This window comes from Oryctolagus cuniculus, chromosome 17 (genome assembly GCF_051225735.1).
Source record: "Oryctolagus cuniculus isolate XC-2025 breed Fujian yellow rabbit chromosome 17, ASM5122573v1, whole genome shotgun sequence".
NCBI lineage: Eukaryota > Metazoa > Chordata > Mammalia > Lagomorpha > Leporidae > Oryctolagus > Oryctolagus cuniculus.
Window position 1 is genome coordinate 32,551,831 of NC_142883.1, and position 13,913 is coordinate 32,565,743.

General features: G+C 47.3%; 1 protein-coding gene and 1 long non-coding RNA gene across 2 annotated transcripts in view; both read left to right on the top strand.

The window, feature by feature from the left end:
• Positions 1-1,693, top strand: part of SCPEP1 (serine carboxypeptidase 1) — a 28,717-nt gene extending 27,024 nt beyond the window's left edge. The window contains exon 13 of the mRNA XM_008271257.5: positions 925-1,693. Within this exon, the coding sequence (XP_008269479.3) occupies positions 925-987 (63 nt within the window). The 3' untranslated portion in view covers positions 988-1,693. The remainder of the gene's footprint in view (positions 1-924) is intronic.
• A 3,861-nt stretch (positions 1,694-5,554) lies between these two features.
• On the top strand, positions 5,555-10,783 carry LOC149121168 (uncharacterized). The gene is made up of 2 exons (XR_016224412.1): positions 5,555-8,636; positions 9,327-10,783. It is a non-coding gene; the product is annotated as an uncharacterized LOC149121168 (long non-coding RNA).
• Positions 10,784-13,913: the final 3,130 nt, after the last annotated feature.

The following is a 13,913-nucleotide window of genomic DNA, read 5'->3' on the forward strand; positions in this document are numbered from 1 at the left end:
TGTGGAAGAAAGACGTACACCCTTTGAAGAAAGCCTGCCAGGAGAACGAGCAAGCAGCAGGCCATGGGGTTAGAGATATGTGCTTTATAGTTCTGCATATCTGAACCTTCAGTACTGACCAGGAAGGAGCTGGTTGGAAGCAAAGCACCAGGCTGGTGGGAGAGCACAGGCCAAACTAACCCCACGCTCCTCTGCTCACCCAGGCGCCGCAGTTCCGGCCCATTGCCTCTTGTTAAATACAGAACAACAGATCAGTTGGGGGGAAGCCTTAAAATAGCCACTTCCCCTTTAGTTGAACAGATGTCATCTTCGAGTGGCCCACTGCTGCACTTGTGCCTCCTGGGGACTCTGGCTTGGCCTCAGAGTCCAGGATCCCAGTGCACCTCAGAACGTGGAACTGGGAGGTTTCAGACTTGGGACACCACCTACCTTACCCTCTTTTTGTCAAGGAGAAACTGAGGCCTGTGGCCTTCCCTCTTGATGATGTTCAGGAAGAGAGTTTCTAAAGAATTTATTTCAGGGCAGGCATTTGGTACAGTGGTTAAGACACAACTTGAGATGTCCACATCCTGTAAGCGAGTGCCTGGTTTGAGTCTTGGCTTCTCTATTTCCAATCCAGCTTCCTGCCTAATGTACATCCTGGGGGACAGTGGATGATGGCTCAAGAGACCTCCCAAAAGGGTAGCAAGGGCCCAAGTACTGGGGCCATCACCCACTGCCTTCCCAGGTGCATTAGCAGGGATCTGGGTTGGAAGCAGGGAAGCCATGGCTCGACCTGCCACTCTGATACGGGATGCCGCATTATCACAGTCATTTAACTTGCTGCGCCACAACACCGCCCCGTAGGAACAAGGTTTCAGGATGTCACTCCTGACTGCAGTCCCAGGGATGTCACAGGAGACTAACAGATGTGCTTGCTTCCAGGTTCCCTCTGACCAAGGGGACATGGCTCTGAAGATGATGAAGTTGGTGACTCAGCAAGAATAGGACTGACGGCTGGAGATGAGCTGGGTTGATCTCAGTTCAGGAGCTGAGCCCGCGACCCTGGAGCAGTGGGAGTCAGCCATGTTCCTTCAGCTTGACCTAGGCTGTGCTTGGGAAGTTTCCCCCAGCCTCAGCAGAGGATAAAGTGTTGCCCCAGGACAAGCTGGAAATCAGTTCTGCTTAAGAAAACTGAAGTTCTTGCAGAATGGGCTTGTTTTTATCAAAATGAAGGATTATAACAGATTAACTTTTCCTTATTACAAAAGCAAATGATGTGATTTGTACAAACAGTGGGAAATTAAGGTAAACAAAGAACAAAATAAACACTCGTGTGCAGGGACAAGCACTGTTACCAATATGGTAGAAACCATGGCAGGTCCTTTTTTGCTATGTAGACATATATATTTTTTACAAAGATTGAATCGTCATATCCTGTATGCTATTGTGCTGTCTGCTTTGTTCACACATCACTGTGCCCAGGCGCCTTTCGTGGCAGTAAGTGTTCTGAGACAGCTGAGTGGCTGCTGAGTGCTCGGTTTCATGGTTGTGCATGTTTATTTACTGCAGCCCCAGCTGTTTCCCACAAGTAATTTCTGGTTCATCCCAACCGTAAACAGTGCTCTGTGATTCATTCTGATGGTTACGTGTGTCTGCACATTCCTGTTACTCCCTGACGGTAAACTCATAAATGTATAATTGTTTAGGCAAAGGATTTTACAATTATTTATTTATGTATTTTCATTTTTTATTTGAAAGGCAAAGAGAAGGAGAGAAAGGTCTTCCATCCACCACTTCACTCCTCAAGGCCAGAGCTGAGAGTCCAGAACTCCATCTGGGTCTCCCTCAGGGGTGGCAGGGACCCAGTCACCTGTCGCCTCCCAGCACGCACACTATCCAGGAGCTGGAATTGGAGGCAGAGGTGGGAGTCAAACTCAGGTGGTCTAATGTGAGATGCAGACCTCCCAAGTCCTAACGGTTACTCCAAACACCTACCTCTACCCAAAGCATTGCCACATTTTAAGATTAATGTTTAGGACTTTTTTTTTTTAAAAGGCTTTATAATTTTTTTTTTAATATGACAGAGAGGGGGCTACCATTCATTAGTTTACTCCCCAAATGCCCACAATGACCACTGCCTTGATACTGGGAGCCAGGAACTCAGTCCAGCTCTCCGATGTGGGTGGCAGGGTCCCAAGTACTTGAGCTCTCACCTGCTGCCCCCAGGTTGTACGTTAGCAGGAGGCTGGAATCGGGAGCAGAGCCAGGACTGGAACCCAGGCACTTTGATATCCCAAGCAGTATCTTATCCACGAAACAAAACACTGCCCCTGCAGTCAGTCCTGGTAAATCACCAAATCAAGCCCTGAATTCCAGCACAAACTGGATTCCCAGGTGCACTGGGAGCGCTCTCTTCTGTTGGGAGGAAATGTGATTCTGGGCATTGAGATGGGTCATAAGGGCAGTCTGCAGTGAAGCTGGGGACTGCAAACCCTTCTGGCCACCGGAAGCAGCCCTTTCATCCTGCCTGAGGTCAGTCTTGCCCCAACACCCTATGATTGATTCTTGGACTTGCTCATGAACTCTGTCCCTGCTGTAAGACACTGTCAACCTACACTCATGCCTTCATGGGGAAGATCGCTCTTGGGCTTGGCCTACTCTGCACAATGTGCATGTATGTTTCGAGAGTACTCAACTATGGCCCCCATTTCCCACTCTAGGACAGTCCTGAAAGAGGTGAGGGGAAATTCTGTTAGTAAACAGAACCTAGAGCAATGGCTGTTCATTTGGCCTGGAATGGGAGATGGCCAGAATGGGTTTTCACCAAATCATGGTTTGGCTGGGTAGTCAGAATTGGGAGAAATATGACTGGGAAATTGAGGACAAAAGTATAAGGATAGACTGCTCTGAAAAGCAGAATACGAACATATTTGCATCTCATGTGAATGCTCACCAAAGGATAAAGGGAGATTTTTTTTTAAAGTTTATTTTATATATTTGAAAGGCAGAGTGATAGATCTTCCAATTGCTGGTTCACCCTCCAAAAGCCCTGGCTAGGCCAGGATGAAGCCAGGAGCTGGGAACTCCATTTGAGTCTCCCACATGCGTGGGCCAGCATTGGCTGCCTCCCAAGTGCGTTAGCAGGAAGCTGGATGGAAGCAGAGTAGCTGGGACTTGAACCGACACTGTGAAACGGGATGTGAATGATACAAACAAGGGTCCAATATTAATAATCAGGTGGATAGGGTGAACTATCTGTGGACATCAGTCCCTTCCAGCCACTCGTATGGACTCCTGAGCCTTGGAAGCAGGGATGGAGGTTGTGCGTGGGCTCAGCAACATAGATGTCCGCTCTTCAAGACTTACTTAATTCCTCAGTGTGGCTGTGTTGGGAGGTGGTGCCTAGTGGGAGGAGTTTGGGTCATGGGGGAGGAGCCCTCATGAATGGATTAATGTTGTCTGGCAGTATTGAGTGAGGGGTCATTCTGGGACCGGATTAGCTCCACCAGAGGGCGCTACAATAAAGGGAGTGTGGCTTCCAGGGCTTTCTCTCGGGTCTTTCACCATAGGATGCCTGGCACAATGCCCTCACCAGAAGCTGAACAGGTATCAGCACCATGTTCTTGCACCTCCAGAATTATGAGCCAGAAATAGACCTCTTTTCTTTGTAATTGCTCACACTCAGGTATTTTGTTACAACAACAAAAAATAAACTAAGGTAGTTAACAAATACTAGCTGTGATCCCACGCCTTGTCGAAACAAGGACTGTTTCTTCCTGATTTTGATGTGAATCTATTTCAGCAAATATTAACCAAGCATTTTTGCTTTCCTCTCCTTTCCTATTCTGTAATAATCTAAGATGGGCTAAGAGCATACAATTTTCTGTGTAAGCATTCATTTTACAAAATGTCAAGGAGGGATTGTCAATGAATCAAGAAAAGAGTGATCATTGTCCAAAGACGAAAAAAGGAATTCTGGTGCTCTTTTAGGGAGAAGGATAGTTTTAAGAGGGATAGTGGTGGTGCTGGCATTGTGGCAAAGAGAGTTCTGGCTGCTCTGCTTTTGGTCCAGTTCCCTGCTGATGTGCCTGGGACACAGCAGATGATGATTCAAGTAGTTGAGTCCCCTCCACTCATGTGGGAAACCTGCATGGAGCTACAGGCTCTTGGCTTCGGCCTTATCGAGTCCTGACCATTGTGGCTATTTGGGGAGAGAGTCAGCAGATAAAAAGAGCTCTCTCTGTCACTCTGCCTTTCAAATAAATGGGAAAAAATGTATAAAAGGGACAGTAGTATCATGTTAAACAGAAGTGTGACTCTGCTCATAAAATGTGGAGATAAAGTATGGTTTAAGGGGACAGGGATGGTAGCGCATTGACAAGGGGTGAATTGTGGGGTCTTTATCACGTTTCTACTTGCCTCAGCTGAATTACACAGTCCACAATCACCTTTCCTGTATGCTTCTGACTCGGGTGACCCACAGAGGGGTTCCTGTGGGGATGCGGAAGATGGAAGGGAATAGCCCTTTTTAGCTCAGATGAGTTGTCATCTTTCTGCTGGCTCAGCTTGTCAGCAGCCAGGTCTGCACCTGCTCCCTGTTCCCTTGGCTCCTCCTGGGCCAGGTGAGCGTGCTTAGCGCTGTGAAGCAGCGCCAAGACCTGGCACTCGCTTCTGCTTCGTGGACGGTCCCAGGGACTCCGCTCGTGCATGAGAGTCACACTGCACTTGCTCCTTTCCACGTTACATTCACGGTCCCGCCTAACTGCTGGCTCTGTGGACTTCAAGCTCCCACATCTGATTCGGAGATGCCAGCTGTACAAAGACTGCCTAACAGCTTCCACACAGTCAAGTCCCTGTAACACAAACAGCACACATGTGCACACACACACACACACACACATTCACTTACAACTTAATTCTACTTCTCTGATCGAATCCTGGTTGATCTCACTATTAAAACCTAATCATTGGCTGGCGCCGCGGCTCACTAGGCTAATCCTCTGCCTTGCGGCGCCGGCACACCAGGTTCTAGTCCTGGTCGGGGCGCCAGATTCTGTCCCGGTTGCCCCTCTTCCAGGCCAGCTCTCTGCTGTGGCCCAGGAAGGCAGTGGAGGATGGCCCAAGTCCTTGGGCCCTGCACCCCATGGGAGACCAGGAGAAGCACCGGGCTCCTGCCATCGGATCAGCGCGGTGCGCTGGCCGCGGTGGCCATTGGAGGGTGAACCAACGGCAAAGGAAGACCTTTCTCTGTCTCTCTCACTGTCCACTCTGTCAAAAAAAACAAACAAACAAACAAAAAAAAACCCTAATCATTATTAACAGATTCAAAATTCCCCCCAGATGGAACCTGCTTATTGGGTCGTGCCCTGCTGCTGCCTGCACGCATGAGCAACAACTTGACCTGATCTGGAACCCCGCAGCCACAGCTTTCCTCATGGCTGCATCAAGTGTTGCTGAGAAATTTGAAACCAGCTCGCCTTCCTTTTTGTTTTGTAAACAATCAGTTTATTTTAATATCTGGAAGTTGGGAACGTCTGTGTTTAATCTTGTCACGTGATAACTTCAGGTGGGCACACTGGCGGTTGCAGTTTTTAATTAACTTCGCCTAATATGTGTGAGGTTTTGCTGCTCAGGTTGGCGCTTCGGTTCAGCGATGTTTTCCAGTATACAGACTCAAATGTTGTTTCAGATTGTTCCCCCACTTTTTTGTCTTGCTGCTTTCATTCTGGATAGCTTTTCTCAAGACTGCCAACAACACAGCTATTTCATGTTCAGTAATGTCACGGCCATGCTTTGAGTTTCTCCGGTGCTTTTAAATTCTATAATTACTTTTCTCCTTCATTTATTTTCTCTAGTTACCCCAGCTGCTGTTTCATCTCATCTCCTTTTGTTATTTTATCAACTCCATATTTGCTTTAATTTCCTTGACAGGGAGTAAAGTATTTACTGTTTGCTAGTGCAAATCATCCAAACAATGTTCCTCAACCATTTTTTTTAAAGATTTATTTATTTGAAAGAGTTACAGAGAGAGAGAGGGAGAGAATTTTTCATCCACTGGTTCACTCCCCAAATGGCTGCAATGGCCGAAGCTAGGTCAGTCCGAAGCCAGGAGCCAGGGACTTCTTCTGGGTCTCCCATGTGGGTGCAAGAGCCCTAGCACTTTGGAAATCTTCCACTGCTTTCCCAGGAGCATTAATAGGGAGCTGGATCAGAAGTGGAGCAGCCAGGATTCGAACTGATTCCCATATAGGATGTCTGTGCTGCAGGTGGTGCTTTACCTGTTATGCCACAGTGCTGGCCCCTCAACTAATTCTTTTCAAGATTTATTTATTTACTTGAAAGGTAGAGTTACAGAGAGGCAGAGACAGAAGCAGAGAGAGAGAGAGAGACAGAGGTCTTCCATCCATTGGTTCACTCCCCAAATGACCACAATGGCCAGAATTGGGCCAATCTGAAGCCAGGAACCAGGAGCTTCTGCATGGTCTCCCACACAGGTGCAGGAAGGGGCCCAAGCACTTGGGCCATCTTCTACTGCTTTCCCAGACCATAAGCAGAGAACTGGGTTGGAAGTGGAGCAGCTGGGTCTTGAACCAGCACCAATATGGGATGCTGGCAGTGCAGATGGGGGCCTTACCCACTATGCCACAGCGCTGGCCCCTCACCCGAGGCTCTTGACATGAGCTGCCAAGACTATAGAAGCCTTTTGAGTCCACAAACTCCATCAGTATTTAGACAGGGCCATAAGCAAAGTGGAAATTCTCTCCTCCCTTCAAAGAAAAGTACATCCTTCTTTGATGCCCCCATCTTTCCACTGGGGTCTCACTCACAGACATCCTTCATGTAGATCATTTTTTGCCGCAGTGTCTTGGCTTTCCATGCCTGAAAGCAGCTGGGTCTTGAACCAGTGCCCGTATGGGATGCTGGCACTGCAGGCAGTGGCCTTACCTGCTACACCACACACACAGCGCTGGCCCCTCAACTGTTCTTTCATACCTTGTGTTAATTTCCTCTGTTTTAGATGCAGGTTTTTCTATTTTCATGTTAATGTGTTTGCTTATTTATTTAATTTTTTTACAGGCAGAGTGGATAGTGAGAGAGAGAGAGAGAGACAGAGAGAAAGGTCTTCCTTTTCCGTTGATTCACCCTCCGATGGCCGCTGCGGCCGGGTGTGCTTCGGCCGGCGCACCGCACTGATCTGAAGCCAGGAGCCCGGTGCTTCTCCTGGTCTCCCATGGGGTGCAGGGCCCAAGCACTTGGGCCATCCTCCACTGCCTTCCTGGGCCACAGCAGAGAGCTGGACTGGAAGAGGGGCAACCAGCACAGAATCCGGCACCCCGATCGGGACTAGAACCTGGTGTGCCAGCGCTGCAAGGTGGAGGATTAGCCTATTGAGCCGTGGCACCGGCCAATGTGTTTACTTTTTAAGGATACTTTTTTTTCAGTTTTAAAAATATTTCATTAGATAGACAGAGACAGAGACAGAGAAAGGTTCTCCCATCCACTGGTTCACTCCCCCAGATGCCCACAATGGCAGGAGGACTGAAACCAGAGTTGGTCTCCCACATTGGAGATAGGAACCCAATCACTTAAGCCATCAGTACTGCCTCCCACAGTCTGCTTTAGCAAGAAGCTAAAGTCAAGAGCAGAACCAGGTATCAAACCCAGGCACAAACCCAGATTCAGAGAGTTTCCAGGTTGGTGAGTACATGGAGGCACTGGGCAGGGGCATATGGAGAAGGCAGGGATGCTCCACACGCTTTCTCCTGTACTTGGTCTGTGCATCTCTTTCATCTGGCTGTCCCTGAGTTGTATGCTTTCATAACCAATTGGTAATTTAGTTAATGAACTCTTTTATTTGTAAAGGTTTATTTATTTATTTATTTGAGTTACAGAGAGGGAGAGAGATAGCTTTTAACCACTGATACACTCCCCAAATGGCTGCAACAGCCAGGGCTGGGCCAAAGCCAGGAGCCAAGAGCTTCAACTGGGGTCTCCTTCATGGGTGACAGGAGCCCAAGCACTTGGGACATCTTCTTCTGCTTTCCAAGGTGCATTAGCAGGGAGCTAGATCAGAAGTGGACCAGCCTGGACTCAAACTGGTGCCCGAATGAGATGGCGGCACTGCAGGCAGTGTCTTAACCTGCTGTGCCATAGTGCCAGGCCTATAGTTGCGCACTTTTCCAAAGTTCTGTGAGCTGTTCTAGCAAATGATTGAACACAAGAAGGAGGCCATGGGACCCTCCAGAAATACACATGACCACCTGGACTTTAGAATGGTGCCTCCATGGTCTACTTTATTAGAGACCAGGAAAATGAGGAGCAAGCTAGCAGCAGAGGATAGGCAACAGACCAATCAATGGCTGCTTTACACGGTGATTGCCATCAAGGAGACCCAGCAAGGCCAGTGCACCCCAAACGGCACCTGTTGCTAATATAAGGAGCCAGGGCATTGGGCAAGCAGCTGTCGTGACAGCAAATGCCTTCTGTCAGCCCTGCCAAGAGCACGGCCACTGGACACGGAACTGCCCTGGGTGTCGAAGGACTCCTGGTTCAGAACCACTGACCCTGTGGCCCCGAGCTAAAAAGCCTTTGGCTCTGTCCAGCCTCTGCCCAGCTTCCAGCTCCAGCCACTGCTATTGAGGGGATGGCCTAGGGTCAGTGAAACGCAAGTTGCCTATTTCCATCAGCCTCCTATTCAGCTCTCCTCCTAGTCCATCCATGTAATGCAAGTCAACAGGGTGCCTCCCTTAAAGGAGATTTGCATCTCTTTCAATTCTCTTCCAGCACCCCATGGATAGGTCTGGGCCTCTCACACCCAGCCAGGCCTTCAAAGTCTATCCAATAACATTAAGCTTAGAAAGCCCTCCCTGCCAGTTCCTAAAAACAGGGCTTTCGGTAACAGCTAACTCACATAGCCCTACACCGATTTGGACAGGTCCTCACTGAGAACTTAAAGGGCCTATCTCTTGAGGGGGGGGTGCACAATAATCCATAATATAAATGGTTAAATGTAAATAATTCATTAGTCTGTCCTTTTCCCAGCCTGAGACTCTAGTCTTGTACATTGGCTTAACTTCCTAGTAAAACTGGCTACTAAAAACCAAAAAAAAAAAAATTGTCTCTGGGTCAATCAGACTAGACAGGCACAAACCCAAATTTGTACTTTTCCTGGAAAAAGCCAAACAGCTCCAGGACCAGGCCAAGCAGGGCTGGGATTTCTGGCCTGCCATCTGGTCACGGAAATCCTGGCTATTTCCTCTCCTTGGCCCACTAACTTCTGCAATCTTGATGCTTCTCTTTGCACCGTGTGTTTTTAATGCCCTTGTTCGTTTTGTCTCTAACAGACTAAAAGCTGTTGAACTCCAAATGGTCATCAGGCAAGACTTCCAGCCCATTCCACTGGACGACTTGAGCAGCCCTCTGGACCGAGCAGCACAGTCTTTCCAAGGCCACTGTTGCACACCATAAGACAGGTAGCAAGAGGAAATACCCAAATCCCCCTCGACGCCCACATGCCAGCTTCGAAGAAGTTACAGAAAACGGAACTCCATCCATAATCCCAAAGAAGAATTTTGGGTATTACCTCTTGAAGGGAAAATATTAGGCAGAAAGTCAGTTATGAGCTTATGTGTGTGTGACATAAAGGCCTAATGTGTCCAGCATATGCATCTGCATCTCAGTCATCCTGACAATGTTTCACAGGCAGCCTGGCCTTCACATCCTGCCCTGCCCCCTTCTACCTGATACTACCTGATAACCTGCCAGGTGGAGGTCCCCGCCCCTTCTGCCTGAGAAATCTTCCACAATCTCCCAGATGCAGCCCAGTATCTGCATTTCAGTATTACAGAACAGGTGGGGGTTAAATCTCATTTTCATGGTGGGTGGGTGGGGTTATGCACGGCCCTAAAAAAAAATGTTGTCTTTATGCCGACTAAACTGGGGTGGTTAAAAACTTCATGGCCAAACTCAGAAAATGACTGAAAAAAAATGGCAATGGGAGAGGGGAACTCAACAGGGATGATTTGAGTCATGGTTTGGCCGATCCCCATGGCTTACTACTCTACTGTCAGCCCTAACAGGACCCTTAATTGTTCTACTCCTAATTGTAACCATAGGACCTTGTGTGTTAAATAGACTCATCACCTTCGTGCGGGAACAAGTTAAAAATGTTAAACTCATGGTCATAAGACAACAATATGTCACATTAAAAAAAAAAAAAAACAATCTCTAAGATTAGAGATCCTTACAACAAGGAGTGGGGAATGAAGAGTTAAAATTGTATATGTGCAGGTGTAAAAAGTTAAGCTTAAGCTTACAGGTTTAAACCTTCCTGGTGCAGCTGTGAAAATAAAACAGAGTGAAGTAGCACCTTGACAGTAGGGACTCCATTTTGGAGCACTTGAGACTGCATTCTGGGAAAGCAACCCCCCCACCGTGAGACTCTGGTCTGAAACTATGATCTCAAATAGTCGGACAATAGCAGTGCACTACATCACCCTTGGCAATGCACAAAACCCCCCTAGCATGATTGCTCAAGCTTAAAAGTAGAAAGGTTGCACCTGGGTTACCTGGGCTAATAATGAAGATGTGATTTGTCTATGTCTTAAGATCATAATTGCTGATTGTAAGATATTAGCAACCGCTTAGCAACTGTGTATTCTCTCCCCGCTCCCGATTTTGCAGTTTTTGCCTTTATAAACCCTAACCTTTAGTTATTCTGGGCTGCTCTGCTCATGATGATCAGACAGCCCCAGCATGCTGGATAATCAATAAAACTTCCCCGTGCTGTTTGCATAAGAGACGTGTCTCTTGGTGACGTTTTTCGGGCGGTCGACTCTAACAGGGTCAGTTTTGTGGGACTAAGCACTTTATCTGTGGGGTCTGTACTAACTCCATGTAGAGAATGTCAGAATTGAACTGGATTAATTGTAGCACACCCAGCTGATGTCTACAGAGGACTGGAATAATTGCTTTGTATGGTAAACAAAACCCCACACATCTGGTGCCAGAAGCATTGAATGTTTTTCTTTTGTTGGTGTACAGGAGGAAATAATTTTTTCTATATACTTTCTGTTGGCTGTTGTTGAAAAAAACATAGGAATCTGATCAGTTCATCAAAAAATACTTTCAGTTTTTTATAAAGCTAAAAATATTTTTTTTTTTATAAGAGAGTTTTATCTTGAAACAGTTTATTCAATCCAGGTCTCACACAGGTCTCAGCAGTTACCTGAACCCAGGCACATTTCTCCCCACCCCCGCCTTCTGCCAATCAGGTAAACAAGCCAATTAAGCCCACCTGGGAAGCTATGTGACCTTGAAGCTGATTGGATAGGCATATTGGCACCAGTGTCCATTCTGCCCTATGGTCAGCGTTCTCCAGAACTGGTTACGCCCCTTTTTCCTGCCCTTTATAATGTACGTGCTTGTGAATAAACATGGACGTGTTCACAGAAGCCTGTCCTCAGTGACTTTGTGGAGGAAAAGGCACCGCTGCCTAGCAGGACTAAACAGCAACACATGGATGACAGGAACCCAACTATGTGAGCCATCCCTGCTGCCTCCCAGGGTGTGCATTAGCACGAAGCTGGAATCATACCCATGCCAGGTCTGAAACTCAGGCACTCCCATATGGGATGTGGTGTCCCTAGTGACCTCTTTAACTGCTGCCCCAAATGCTCAGCCCAAGAAAAGGTATTTTTGAGAATCAAAAAGATCTTGAGGGACCAGGTTGTGGTGCAGTGGGTTAACCCTCTGCCTGCCACACTGGCATCCCATTTGAGCACCAGTTTGAGTCCTGGCTGCTCTGCTTCTGATCCAACTTCCTGCTAATGCACCTGGGAAAGCAGTGGATGATGGTCCAAATACTTGGACTTCTGTCACCCATGTGGGAGAGCAGGGGGGGTAGTTCCAGGCTCCTGGCTTTGAACTGGCCCAGCCTCAGCCACTGAAGCCATTTGGGGAATGAAGCAATGAACGGAAGATCTCTCACTCTGTCTCTTTCCCCCACTCTATGTAATTCTATTTTCAAATAAATGAAATAAATCTTTTTTAAAAAAAAAAAGCCATGAAAGAAAAGGGCAGTGGATGTATTATTTATTTTTTAAAAAAGATTTATTTATTTATTATTTGAAAGGCAGAGCTATAGAGAGGCAGAGGCAGAGAGAAAGAGAGAGAGGCAGAGAAAGAGAGAGAGGCAGAGAGAGAGAGAGCAAGATCTTCAATCCACTAGTTCACTCCTCAAATGTTCCCAATGGCCAGAGCTGGGTCAATCCAAAGCCAGGAGCCAGGAGCTTCTTCCAGGTCTCCCACACAGGTGCAGGGGCCCAAGGACTTGAGCCATCCTCTACTGCTCTCCCAGGCCATAGCAGAGAGCTGGATCAGAAGTGGAGCAGCCAGGACTCAAACCAGGGCCCATAAGTGATGCCAGCACTGCAGGTGGCTTTACCCACCACACTACAGTGCCAGCCCCTGGATGTATTTTTTAACAATCACTGATGTCAACAATAAACAAAGCTGAGCAGTAACATGGTAAGGATCGATCCAATTCAGTAATACTATTGCAATATGGAAAAGAAATTTTTCCTAGCCGGAAATGAACTGAAGTTTCATTTGTCCAGAGATGACAGGGAATTTTGACAAGAGAATGAGGGACTTGGAAGGGAAAATAATGGCAGAGGTTTGAGCAGAGCCAGGCAATCTGAAATTCACAAAAAGAGGGAAGAGGGGGTTGACTGGCACATAACTGGGGAAGTGACAAACTTCTTGGATTCTTATGACAAGAGACAGAGCTCACACAAAGTAGGATAAGACCTGCCCACCAGCTGGGAGCCAGAGCCAAAGCCAGAGCGAGAACCTTGGAAGTTTACATTTCACAGAGACAGCTCTGGGCAGTAAAATTACATCTTCAGGGGGCAGAGAAGGGATTTATAACAAGCTTTCTAAAGGAACTGCTCTAAGAGGGCATTTGGGGCCTCTCACCAGGTTTGGTCAGGAGCAAACAGTGAATCTGTAACAGAGGCGACCTCTATATCATTTTGAGGGTTCAAAGGCCTGAGTGACGAGATCTGACCCAGGACTCTCTACCCACTCTTTGGCTGATGATTCTGTCTGCATTTCCCTGAAACCTGGGCACTGATGACCTCATTACAAGATAAGGACTGGAATGTCCTGATCACAAGGACCCAGCTAGTAATGGAACATCTGGCAGACGTCACCCCTACACAGCTCTTACTTTTGTAGTCATTTAGCTAAATTTGTGTTTCCCTACACAAATCCTGTTTTCCACTTTCCTTTGATTGACAGGTTAAACGTTAAGGCATGGGCCTGCCACCTTCCTGGTTGTCAGCTTCCTAAATAAACTTCCTCCCTTCCTTTTCCTGAAATCCTTGTCCTGAGTCATTTGCTTCTCTAGCAATGAGTGTCTGATTTCAGATTCAGTAACAAATTCCCAGGTAGGCACTTATAAGGGGGCTGAGATCATCCGAGGGATATGACTTTAAGCTTTTGAAAACTTCCAGTGTTTATTCAAGTCTCAGTGCATATGTTGGGGTGGGTGGAAGGGAGGGATGGAGAATGGAGGAAGGCAGAAGTGTAGAGTCTGCTCTCTGCTTATGGCAGTAGAAGATGGCCCAAGTACTGGGGCCCCTTGCACCCTCGTGGGAGACCTGGAGGAAGCTCTTGGCTCCTGGCTCCTGGCTTCAGATCCACGCAGCTCTGGCCATTGCGACCATTTGGAGAGTGAACCAGTGGATGGAAGACCTCCCTCTCTCTCTCTCTCTCTCTCTCTCTCTCTCTCTCTCCCCCTCTCTCTGTCTCTAATTCTACCTCTCAAATAAATAAAGATTAAAAAAAAAGATATAGGGAATAACAAATTTCATTTAAAAAAAAAAAAGAAGAGTCTTTGTCAGTGGGAAAGAGCATGATGGAGACTC